Source organism: Oncorhynchus gorbuscha, linkage group LG03, assembly GCF_021184085.1.
Source record: "Oncorhynchus gorbuscha isolate QuinsamMale2020 ecotype Even-year linkage group LG03, OgorEven_v1.0, whole genome shotgun sequence".
NCBI lineage: Eukaryota > Metazoa > Chordata > Actinopteri > Salmoniformes > Salmonidae > Oncorhynchus > Oncorhynchus gorbuscha.
The window spans coordinates 33,949,106-33,962,365 of NC_060175.1; the positions used below are offsets into that span (position 1 = coordinate 33,949,106).

The following is a 13,260-nucleotide window of genomic DNA, read 5'->3' on the forward strand; positions in this document are numbered from 1 at the left end:
GGTCTGCACGTTCACCTGGGGCCTACCAGGAAGACACAGACAGTCTCATTATATCTGCCAAGAACAGGCCTCATTTATCTGCCTCTTAGGCCAAGTCATTGTTAAGGGAGCTCTGCATAGTGGTCAGTAGCAGGCACAACCGCAGTCATAAAATTAGATTTTAAACATAGCTCTAAACCTTAACGCTAACCACACTGCTAACCCAAATGCCTAACCCAAACCTTAAATTAAGACCAAAAAGCATATTTTAGTTTTCATTCATTTTTACAATGTAGCCAATATTGACTTTGCTGCTGGCATATCTATCGGAAATCTCTCAGTTCTGCCTCTAGGACAAGACTCATCCCAATAAACGTCCACCTGCCTGATTGTATGCAGTATTAGTCGTTAAGCATCGCTGAATGTATTATTGTAATAGATTTGTACTCAAGTTGTACAATTTGTATCCCCAGATAGATGGCTGTGCATGAACTGTTTGTAATATTTCAGTGATTATGAACATGATTTACTCATCAGTTGTAGTCTAACTGCCACGTGTCTATTCTGTCACAGACTACTGAAGGAAAAGAGGAAAAGAAAAGAGGACGTCAGCCACAGCACATACAAACACTTACACACACATGCACCAGCACACACACTTACACAGACACACAAACACTTACACACACACACACATTTACACACAAACACGCACACACACACACATTTACACACAAACACTTACACACCCACACACACACACACATACATTGGAGCAAATATGAGTGAAGATAAAGCAGCTGAAAGCATGGAACCTGCTCCTGCAGTGCCAGTATCAGCTCCAGCACCAGCAGAGATTAACTCTATTGCCAATGGGAAAGGCCATGAGACTGGGGAGGAAACCACAGCAGCAGCAAAAACACCACCAGGAGACACCACAGAGCAGTAAGTATACACTCAGGTACAAGATAGCAGACTGCAAACATACTAAGGAATACACAGGCTTTTCATCTCTAAAAGTACAGTAAACACTCTTTCAGATAGAAGATAACCTCATCCCCAGGCTCAATTGCTTTCTCATTTCATGTTTGACAGAGAGAGAGAGACAACTGGTGGACAAGATTAGATACACAATAGCAGACAAGAGGAACCTTTTCAGCTAAAAAAAAGTATACACTTAGGTACTAGGTATTAGACATTATATTATGTTGGTCGAGAATGAAACTATTAGTGTTGAATGTAATGTATTCCTTCACTGAGCCTTATCGTGTCAGAGAGGTAAGGTGAGCTCTGCTACTGGCTGCCTAGTCCTGTGGGCGGGCTACGGCTGTGACCTACTACTACTACTCTCTGAGAGTGTCACATGTCTCCCTTCACACACCCCACAACAACAACAACACTACTCTTTGTTAACTACCTTGGATATGTGTGTGGAAATGTGGGTCATGCGTACCTAGTACTAAATGTGGTCTGGGCCTGCGTTCCTTTGCCCTACTAATCATGAGGTCACCTCTATCAGCACGGAACAGACCTGGCCCTTAGTCACAGGAAATGACGTCAACTGTTTAACATGTACAGTGTCTCCCCATGCGCCCTTAAGTAGTTGAATACATGCGTTTACTCAGACTGTCATTTTCTGAGCGTGTGTTTGTTGTTTTTTCTCTTTGTGCTTTCATTGGATGATGGAACGTCTTTCTCTACGGTACTTTGTAGGGAAATTGTTCCCAATAGTGCCCAAAATGTCAGGTATGAGACATTGACAAGGAAGGGATATGTTTCAGTGTACTGTTTCTCACCATTACAATCATGAGTTGTGATAAGGACAGACCAACCCCAGACTCCTATAGCAGTTGAATGTTATCCTATGTGATTCCAATATTCTCTCAGAGAGAGCGTCCTTGAGTTGAGGTTTTATAACATTGTTCTTGCTTCATGTTCTTATGACTGTGCTTTATTCCCATGAATCCCCACAGAAGTGAGGATCCAGAGGCCAACCTCGCAGAGAGTCAGGAGTTCCTGTCTAACATGGAGGACAAAAAGACCACACGCTTCACAGATGTAAGTGGAACCTATAGGCTGCTTTCACCCCAGTGGATGGTTCAGATGAATCTGTAACGTGTTCATTCTCTTCTTCTGTAAAGCAACTTTGATTGTTGTAAGCATTGTGCTAACAAGCGTGTTCACCTCTATGTGTTTCTCCATGGAATCAGTTTGAGGGGAAAACCTCTTTTGGAATGTCAGTGTTCAACTTGGGCAACGCCATCATGGGAAGTGGAATTCTGGGATTGTCGTATGCCATGGCCAACACAGGGGTCGTTCTATTCCTGTGAGTCAACATGGATGGATGGATGGATGGATGAATTAATCAATTAATTAATTACGGGATGGATTAATGAATGGATGTATGAATGAATTCATGATTGTGATGAACATAGATGACCAACAGTTCTATATGATGAATGATAAGATCAATTGGTACTGTAAATGTATGTACATGGATTTAAACCCAGTCAGACATGTGCACATTAGCCACAAATGTTCCTCTGATTTAATTGCATTCCATTTAGTCCCTCTGAATGGAGCTCCTCCCTGGACAGAAATAGCCCTGTAATTATTTAAAGGCAATTAACCAGGTGGTAAACTCGGTATGTAACTAGTCACTAGATAAAAGGCAAATACGGCATCATTAATCATTACTGTGATAGCTATATTAACTACAGCAGTGACACGCTGGTGGTGCGTAAAACCTTGTGTTTCATGATACACATCTGCATTGAGATTAATAGGGATTTCAAGCATTGTGTGGAATAATGAAATGTAATGGGGCGCTCGTGGCGAAGTCTCATTAATATGCTAATAGCAGCATTGTGCTGCTGTGTTTGTCATGCAGGTGAAAGAGGACCCAAAAGCGACTTAACAGAAACAGAGTTTATTCAAGTCCAAACAGGGAATAACAGAAATCCTCTAGTCTGTAGAGGGGAATAACAGGAGAAGCGGCCACAGACTGCAGGTCGCTTCGGGTAGGCGCAGGCCGTAGTTGACAGAGACACCTGCTCACACGCAGCATCTGATGAAGGCAAAAAACACGACAGGACAGGGCGATACACAATCACAGCAAAAACACGACAGGACAGGGCGAAACGCAATCACAGCATGGTGAATACTAAACAAGGAACCGACGGGACAGGAACGGAACACAAAGGAATAAATAGGGACTCCAATCAGGGGAAAGGATCGGGAACAGGTGTGGGAAGACTAAATGATGATTAGGGGAATAGGAACAGCTGGGAGCAGGAACGGAACGATAGAGAGAAGAGAGAGCGAGAGAGTGAGAGAGGGAGGGGGAGAGAGAGGGATAGAAAGAGGGAAAGAACCTAATAAGACCAGCAGAGGGAAACGAATAGAATGGGGAGCACAGGGACAAGACATGATAATAAATGACAAACATGACAGTACCCCCCCACTCACCGAGCGCCTCCTGGCGCACTCGAGGAGGAATCCTGGCGGCAACGGAGGAAATCATCGATGAGTGAACGGTCCAGCACGTCCCGAGACGGAACCCAACTCCTCTCCTCAGGACCGTAACCCTCCCAATCCACTAAGTATTGGTGACCCCGTCCCCGAGAACGCATGTCCATGATCTTATGTACCTTGTAAATAGGTGCGCTCTCGACAAGGACGGGAGGGGGGAGGGAAGACGAACGGGGGTGCGAAGAAAGGGCTTAACACAGGAGACATGGAAGACAGGATGGACGCGACGAAGATGTCGCGGAAGAAGCAGTCGCACAGCGACAGGATTGACGACCTGGGAGACACGGAACGGACCAATGAACCGCGGAGTCAACTTACGAGAAGCTGTCGTAAGAGGAAGGTTGCGAGTGGAAAGCCACACTCTCTGGCCGCAACAATACCTTGGACTCTTAATCCTGCGTTTATTGGCGGCTCTCACCGTCTGTGCCCTGTAACGGCAAAGTGCAGACCTCACCCTCCTCCAGGTGCGCTCACAACGTTGGACAAACGCTTGAGCGGAGGGAACGCTGGACTCGGCAAGCTGGGATGAGAACAGAGGAGGCTGGTAACCCAGACTACTCTGAAACGGAGATAACCCGGTAGCAGACGAAGGAAGCGATTGTGAGCGTATTCTGCCCAGGGGAGCTGTTCTGCCCAAGACGCAGGGTTTCTGAAAGAAAGGCTGCGTAGTATGCGACCAATCGTCTGATTGGCCCTCTCTGCTTGACCGTTAGACTGGGGATGAAACCCGGAAGAGAGACTGACGGACGCACCAATCAAACGACAGAACTCCCTCCAAAACTGTGACGTGAATTGCGGGCCTCTGTCTGAAACGGCGTCTAACGGGAGGCCATGAATTCTGAATACATTCTCAATAATGATTTGTGCCGTCTCCTTAGCGGAAGGAAGTTTAGCGAGGGGAATGAAATGTGCCGCCTTAGAGAACCTATCGACAACCGTAAGAATCACAGTCTTCCCCGCAGACAAAGGCAGACCGGTAATGAAGTCTAAGGCGATGTGAGACCATGGTCGAGAAGGAATGGGGAGCGGTCTGAGACGACCGGCAGGAGGAGAGTTACCCGACTTAGTCTGCGCGCAGTCCGAACAAGCAGCCACGAAACGGCGCGTGTCACGCTCCTGAGTCGGCCACCAAAAGCGCTGGCGAATAGACGCAAGAGTGCCTCGAACACCGGGATGACCAGCTAACTTGGCAGAGTGAGCCCACTGAAGAACAGCCAGACGAGTGGAAACAGGAACGAAAAGGAGGTTACTAGGACAAGCGCGCGGCGACGCAGTGTGCGTGAGTGCTTGCTTAACCTGTCTTTCAATTCCCCAGACTGTTAACCCGACAACACGCCCATAAGGAAGAATCCCCTCGGGATCAGTAGAAGCCACAGAAGAACTAAACAGACGGGATAAGGCATCAGGCTTGGTGTTCTTGCTACCCGGACGGTAAGAAATCACAAACTCGAAACGAGCGAAAAACAACGCCCAACGAGCTTGACGGGCATTAAGTCGTTTGGCAGAACGGATGTACTCAAGGTTCTTATGGTCTGTCCAAACGACAAAAGGAACGGTCGCCCCCTCCAACCACTGTCGCCATTCGCCTAGGGCTAAGCGGATGGCGAGCAGTTCACGGTTACCCACATCATAGTTGCGCTCAGATGGCGACAGGCGATGAGAAAAATAAGCGCACGGATGAACCTTATCGTCAGACTGGAAGCGCTGGGATAGAATGGCTCCCACGCCTACCTCTGAAGCGTCAACCTCGACAATGAATTGTCTAGTGACGTCAGGAGTAACGAGGATAGGAGCGGACGTAAAACGTTCTTTTAGAAGATCAAAAGCTCCCTGGGCGGAACCGGACCACTTAAAACACGTCTTGACAGAAGTAAGAGCTGTGAGAGGGGCAGCAACTTGACCGAAATTACGAATGAAACGCCGATAGAAATTAGCGAAACCTAAAAAGCGCTGCAACTCGACACGTGACCTTGGAACGGGCCAATCACTGACAGCTTGGACCTTAGCGGAATCCATCTGAATGCCTTCAGCGGAAATAACGGAACCGAGAAAAGTAACGGAGGAGACATGAAAAGAGCACTTCTCAGCCTTTACGTAGAGACAATTCTCTAAAAGGCGCTGTAGAACACGTCGAACGTGCTGAACATGAATCTCGAGTGACGGAGAAAAAATCAGGATATCGTCAAGATAGACAAAAACAAAGATGTTCAGCATGTCTCTCAGAACATCATTAACTAATGCCTGAAAAACAGCTGGCGCATTGGCGAGACCGAACGGCAGAACCCGGTACTCAAAATGCCCTAACGGAGTGTTAAACGCCGTTTTCCACTCGTCCCCCTCTCTGATGCGCACGAGATGGTAAGCGTTACGAAGGTCCAACTTAGTAAAGCACCTGGCTCCCTGCAGAATCTCGAAGGCTGATGACATAAGGGGAAGCGGATAACGATTCTTAACCGTTATGTCATTCAGCCCTCGATAATCCACGCAGGGGCGCAGAGTACCGTCCTTCTTCTTAACAAAAAAGAACCCCGCCCCGGCCGGAGAAGAAGAAGGCACTATGGTACCGGCGTCAAGAGACACAGACAAATAATCCTCGAGAGCCTTACGTTCGGGAGCCGACAGAGAGTATAGTCTACCTCGAGGAGGAGTGGTCCCTGGAAGGAGATCAATACTACAATCATACGACCGGTGAGGAGGAAGGGAGTTGGCTCGGGACCGACTGAAGACCGTGCGCAGATCATGATATTCCTCCGGCACTCCTGTCAAATCGCCAGGTTCCTCCTGAGAAGTAGGGAGAGAAGAAACGGGAGGGATGGCAGACATTAAACACTTCACATGACAAGAAACGTTCCAGGATAGGATAGAATTACTAGACCAATTAATAGAAGGATTATGACATACTAGCCAGGGATGACCCAAAACAACAGGTGTAAACGGTGAACGGAAAATCAAAAAAGAAATAGTCTCACTGTGGTTACCAGATACTGTGAGAGTTAAAGGTAGTGTCTCAAATTTGATACTGGGAAGATGACTACCATCTAAGGCAAACATGGGCGTAGGCTTGTCTAACGGTCTGAAAGGAATGTTATGTTTCCGAACCCATGCTTCGTCCATGAAACAACCCTCAGCCCCAGAGTCAATCAAGGCACTGCATGTAGCACCCGAACCGGTCCAGCGTAGATGGACCGACATAGTAGTACAAGATCTAGATGAAGAGGACTGAGTAGTAGCGCTCACCAGTAGCCCTCCGCTTACTGATGGGCTCTGGCCTCTTACTGGACATGAATTAACAAAATGTCCAGCAACTCCGCAATAGAGGCACAGGCGGTTGGTGATCCTCCGTTCCCTCTCCTTAGTCGAGATGCGAATCCCTCCCAGCTGCATGGGCTCAGTCTCAAAGCCAGAGGAGGGAGATGGTTGCGATGCGGAGCAGGGAAACACCGTTGATGCGAGCTCTCTTCCACGAGCCCGGTGACGAAGATCTACCCGTCGTTCTATGCGGATGGCGAGAGCAATCAAAGAGTCCACATCTGAAGGAACCTCCCGGGAGAGAATCTCATCCTTAACCACTGCGTGGAGTCCCTCCAGAAAACGAGCGAGCAGCGCCGGCTCGTTCCACTCACTAGAGGCAGCAAGAGTGCGAAACTCAATAGAATAATCCGTTATGGACCGTTCACCTTGGCATAAGGAAGCCAGGGCCCTAGAAGCCTCCCTACCAAAAACTGAACGGTCAAAAACCCGAATCATCTCCTCTTTAAAGTTCTGGAACTTGTTAGAGCAATCAGCCCTTGCCTCCCAGATAGCTGTGCCCCATTCTCGAGCCCGGCCAGTAAGGAGTGAAATGACGTAAGCAACCCGAGCTCTCTCTCTAGAGTATGTGTTGGGTTGGAGAGAGAACACAATCTCACACTGCGTGAGAAAGGAGCGGCACTCAGTGGGCTGCCCGGAGTAGCAAGGTGGGTTATTAACCCTAGGTTCTGGAGGCTCGGCAGGCCAGGAAGTAACAGGTGGCACGAGACGTAGACTCTGGAACTGTCCAGAGAGGTCGGAAACCTGAGCGGCCAGGTTCTCCACGGCATGGCGAGCAGCAGACAATTCCTGCTCGTGTCTGCCGAGCATGGCTCCTTGGATCTCGACGGCAGTGTAACGAGCGTCTGAAGTCGCTGGGTCCATTCCTTGGTCGGTTCCTTCTGTCATGCAGGTGAAAGAGGACCCAAAAGCGACTTAACAGAAACAGAGTTTATTCAAGTCCAAACAGGGAATAACAGAAATCCTCTAGTCTGTAGAGGGGAATAACAGGAGAAGCGGCCACAGACTGCAGGTCGCTTCGGGTAGGCGCAGGCCGTAGTTGACAGAGACACCTGCTCACACGCAGCATCTGATGAAGGCAAAAAACACGACAGGACAGGGCGATACACAATCACAGCAAAAACACGACAGGACAGGGCGAAACGCAATCACAGCATGGTGAATACTAAACAAGGAACCGACGGGACAGGAACGGAACACAAAGGAATAAATAGGGACTCCAATCAGGGGAAAGGATCGGGAACAGGTGTGGGAAGACTAAATGATGATTAGGGGAATAGGAACAGCTGGGAGCAGGAACGGAACGATAGAGAGAAGAGAGAGCGAGAGAGTGAGAGAGGGAGGGGGAGAGAGAGGGATAGAAAGAGGGAAAGAACCTAATAAGACCAGCAGAGGGAAACGAATAGAATGGGGAGCACAGGGACAAGACATGATAATAAATGACAAACATGACAGTGTTAAACCAATGCAATTACAATGATGGATGCTGGAAATAACCTCAATGTGCTTGCATCTGCATGTCCTATCTTGTGCTGTGATTGAATGTGTGAATACTGAATGTGCATGAGTGTGTTCTCAGGGGTCTGCCATGCCAGCTAGGGAGAATAATCTGGGCTGTGGTGGCATCTGCTGTCAGGACGAGTCACAGGAGCTTAGTTTAACAGCTGTCAGATTAGTCATGAAGGGGTTATGTAATGTGTTTGTGGGTTTAGCACCCACTCTTGTCATCCTCCTACTACCATCACACCTCCTAACCCCAGCAGCTAGGGTACAAGCTGGCAGAGGCCATGGGATCTGGATTGTTAAGTCTTGTTCCATGAAACACTGTGTGTGCTCTGTGCTGTAAGACTTTATCATGCTGCATTTATTAGAAAACTCTCCTAGCCCCAGGGATTTGTTTACCAAGTGACCTTAGATAGGATTACAATACAATAGCTTTCTACCTAGAGGTCAGTGGTGTAAAGTACTTAAGTAAAAATACTTAAGTTGTTTTTTGGGGTATCTGTACTTTACTTTTCGTTCACTACATTCTTAAAGAAAATAATGTACTTTTTACTCCATACATTTTACCTGACAACCAAAAGTACTCGTTACGCTTTAAATGCTTAGCAGGACAGGAAAATGGTCCACTTAACACACATATCAAGAGAACATCCCTGGTCATCTTTATTGCCTCTGATATGGCGGACTCACTAAACACAAAAGCTTTGTGTCCCCCTGGCTATCCATTAATAGAAAATAAAATACAAATTGTGCCATCTGGTTTACTTTTAAACCTTAAGTACTGTATATTTTTGCATTACATTTACTTTTGATATTTAAGTATATCTAAAACCAAATAAGTTTAGACTTTTACTCAAGTATTGTACTGGGTGACTTTCACTCATACACATTCAGTATTCACATACTTGAGTTATTTTCTATGAAGGTACATTACATTAAATATACAATGTATGTGGATAGCCCTTCAAATTAGTGGATTTGGCTATTTCAGCCACACCCGTTGCTGACAGGTGTATAAAATCGAGCACACAGCCATGCGATCTCCATAGACAAACATTGGCAGTTGAATGGCCTTACTTAAAAGCTCAGTGACTTTCAACGTGGCACAGTCATAGGATGCCACCGTTCCAACAAGTCAGTTCATCAAATTTCTGCCCTGCTAGAGCTGCCTCAGTCAACTGTAAGTGCTGTTATTGTGAAACGGTTATATCTAGGGGCAACTATGCTTCAGCCGTGAAGTGATAGGCCACACAAGCTCACTGATCGGGACCGCGGAGTGCTGAAGCATGTAGCCCGTAGAAATCATCTGGCCTTGGTTGCAACACTCACTACCGAGTTCCAAACTGCCTCTGGAAGCAACGTCATCACAGGAACTGTTTATGGGGTGCTTCATGAAATGGGTTTCCATGGCCGAGCAGCTGCACACAAGCCTAAGATCACCATGCGTAATGCCAAGCATCAGCTGGAGTGGTGTAAGGCTCCCCACAATTGGATGCTGGAGCAGTGGAAACACGTTCTCTGGATTGGTGAATCACGCTTCACCCTCTGGCAGTCCGACAGACTAACCAGGAGAATGCTACCTGCATAGTGCCAACCAAAGTTTGGCGTAGGAGGAATAATGGTCTGGAGCTGTTTTTCATGTTTTGTGCTAGGACCCTTCGTTCCAACGAGGGAAATGTTTAACACTACAGCATACATGCATACACTACAGCATACAGCATACATTATAGATGCTTCCAACTTTGTGGCAATAGTTTGGGGAAGGCCCTTTCTTGTTTCAGCATGACAATACCCCCGTGCACAAAGCAAGGTCCATACAGAAATGTTTTGCTGAGATCGGTGTGGAAGAACTTGCCCTGCACAGAGCCCTGACCTCAACCCTATTGAACACTTTTGGGTTGAATTGGAACGCCAACTGCGAGCCAGGCCTAATCACCCAACATCAGTGCATGACCTCACTAAAGCTCTAGTGGCTGAATGGAAGCAAGTCTACCCAGCAATGTTCCAACATCTAGTGGAAATCCTTCCCTTAAGAGTGGAGGCTGTTATAGCAGCAAAAGGGGGACCAACTACATATGAATGCCCATGATTTTGGAATGAGATGTTCGACGAGTAGGTGTCCACATACCTTTGGTCATGTAGAATACTATGTGGCTCAGTTGATAGAGCAGAGCACTTGCAATGCCAGGGTTGTGGGTTTGATTCCAATGGGGGACCAGTGTGAAAATGTATGCACTCCCTACTTTAAATTGCTCTGGATAAGACTGTCTGCTAAATTACAAAAATGTGGTGGATCTTTACTTTTACTCAAGTATGACAATTGGGTTCTTTTTCCACCACTGCTAGAGGTAAAGTAATGTTTTGGATGTGTGTAGTAATGCCAAATCCATTGACTGTATACTAGCAGTAGCACAGGTTTTAGAGTCAGTGGAATTGTAGGTAGGGTGACATACTATCTTTTATTTCCTAACTAGACATTTACATTACATTTAAGTCATTTAGCAGACGCTCTTATCCAGAGGTAGTATGTGTTTGTCTTATTGGCAGCATGCCCACATTTCTTACCAACTGTGACTAAAATGAAGCGTTGATACTATTTAAGACAACCATGACCGACATAAATATTATCCAAAAGACTGTATTCAAGCTTTCTGGCTAGAGACATGTCTAGAGGAGTTTTTTCCACACTGAAAACAGCTATTTACTTTGAGCTGGTTGGTGTAACTGTGGTTTCTCAACCTGTCTTCTGTCTGGTCTGGACTGATTTGGACCAGCTGAACCCTGGTTACTACACTGTCTGTTTGTCTGTCTGTGTCACCTGACTTACAGTATATACAACCTTAACTGCTCCTGTGCAACCTAAAATTAAACATGCTTCACTGTTCATGTGAAATGTACAGATGTAGGATCTTCATTTGAGCCAGTTTGCTATAGTGGGAAAATAGTCTTGCTGCAACAGGAAATCTGAATTATTACGTGGATTATAATTCATGGAGTTTTCTTTGGGGTTGATACATTTTTTTGTTAGGGCAAATCAAGTCTGACATGTCAAAGTGGAAATTACAAACTTTACAACCTTTTTAAAACTCAAATACACTACAAGTTTGAAACAAAAGAGTGATCAAATGTCGATCCTACACTTGTAATAGAACCACAGTGACATACAGTGTAACAATTATCAGTGTGCATTTACAGTATGAATGTATGTATCTACTACAAATGACTTAGATCCACGTGCCTCAAATCATTATGCTCTCAAGCAGTCATATTGACTGGTATCACAGATGTAGCGAGAGGGATAGAGAAAGAGAGGGAGAGTAACATGTACTGTAGAGCAGGGATTGGAGGCCGGCGGCCCTTCTTTTGAAGGCCCTCGGATCAATTTGAAGATCCTACATCTGTACATTTCACATAAACAGTGTGTGAAGCGTGTTTAGTTTTATGCTGCACAGGAAACTCAGTTAGGGTCTTAAGTTACTGTTGCAAGCTAGAGTAGTAGAATACACAAGGTGCAATTTCTAAATATGGTTTTGCATCAGCAGTTTTTCTCTTGTTATATCAGTCACTGATAATCACTCAATTAGCCCTTGTCAGCATTTTCTTTCCTTTTCGAAAGTTAATCTAGCAGCCAGCTATCTACATTTGTAATCATGGTCGCAGACCTGCGAGCAACTGCTGCCCCTCACGATGACTTCATATTTTTTGTGGCCTCCACCCTCATTAATGTTTCCCAATCCTGATGTAGAGGGACTCGGGAGGGGGACAGCCAGTCAAGCAACTTTTCAATGGACCACTGTGTGCTGTGCTCCAGCCTCCAGGGTGCACCTCCCTCTCCTCTCAATTCTTTCTGCCAGCGTACGTTGTCAGTCTGAATCTTAGCTGCTCATTCCCAAGGGGGACAACAGACCTACATAGCAGCAGCACACGCTTCTCTGAACACAGAAAAACAAAGGGAAACTCAACAACACACCAAACTAACATCACATTAACACTGTGGCATCCCATTAGCCTGGGTACCAGTTGGTTTAGCTAACATCCCACTCCTTGTATTCCATGTGATATGCCAAAAATCAGCTTATCATGACAGGAGTGGCAAGGAGTGGAATGAGCTAAACAGACTGGTACCCAGACTAGCATCCAATCCCTCCAGTACTTTATCCTATCCTATCCTACCCTTTCCTTTGACCTCACCTACTGTAACACCTACTCTGTCCAATGGAGCATTACAGCACTGACAAGCATTCCAATCACCCACTATTGGTATGGCCCTGGAGCGGCAGGGTAGCCTAGTGGTTAGAGCATTGGACTGTCCTTCTGCCCCTGAACAGGCAGTTAACTCACATCTGACACCATTCATGCCTGTGTAGGGCCAGGGGGTTTGTGGGACCAGTAGCCTATGGTGCCCAGCAGTGGGAATGCTGTAAGGAGATTTCTGTGTTTCCTGGAAGGAAAGGGGCTGGAGCTGAGGCTGGCAGAGGGCTCTGGGCCTGACTCTTGAACGAAGAGGGTTTTCAGAGGCTGTATTGGGGAGGTAGCTGTGCACTGGCCCTTATCTGAAACCCATGTAGCTTTTTTGCCCCGTTGTAGTGGTCTAACATTTCAGATTATAGTGGAGACTTAAATTGGCACACAGAGGTCTCAGCCGGGCCCTGGCACCGGCCCTGGCTGGAATGCAGTTTGTCTGTCTCTCTCCGTTTGCCAGTCTGTCCAACTGTCCCACAGTTCTCCCACACTGTTCCCGGATAACTTCTCCTCCACCACAAATCAGCCCTGCAGCATTCTTCCACTACGCTGCCCGACACACAGAACAATGTGAAACGGAAAATAGTTGAATTTGAGGTGAAAGACGTGCTTTGCCTCTCCGACACAAGCCCAGTTCCAGTTGCCAAGAGTAACAATTTGAAAGAAATGTGAAAGAAAAAAAAGTTAAAGTTGGAG

The 13,260-nt window shown here is 46.5% G+C and overlaps 1 protein-coding gene across 2 annotated transcripts in view; it reads left to right on the plus strand.

Annotated features, from left to right (window-relative positions):
* Positions 1-654: 654 nt before the first annotated feature.
* LOC124031252 (sodium-coupled neutral amino acid transporter 3-like) overlaps positions 655-13,260 on the plus strand; it is a 42,895-nt gene continuing 30,289 nt past the window's right edge. The window contains exons 1-4 of one of the 2 annotated variants that reach the window (XM_046342302.1): positions 655-924; positions 1,693-1,725; positions 1,953-2,037; positions 2,190-2,305. In XM_046342302.1, the coding sequence (XP_046198258.1) occupies positions 761-924; positions 1,693-1,725; positions 1,953-2,037; positions 2,190-2,305 (398 nt within the window). In that variant the 5' untranslated portion in view covers positions 655-760. The remainder of the gene's footprint in view (positions 925-1,692; positions 1,726-1,952; positions 2,038-2,189; positions 2,306-13,260) is intronic. The other variant, XM_046342304.1, reaches the window with a different exon arrangement.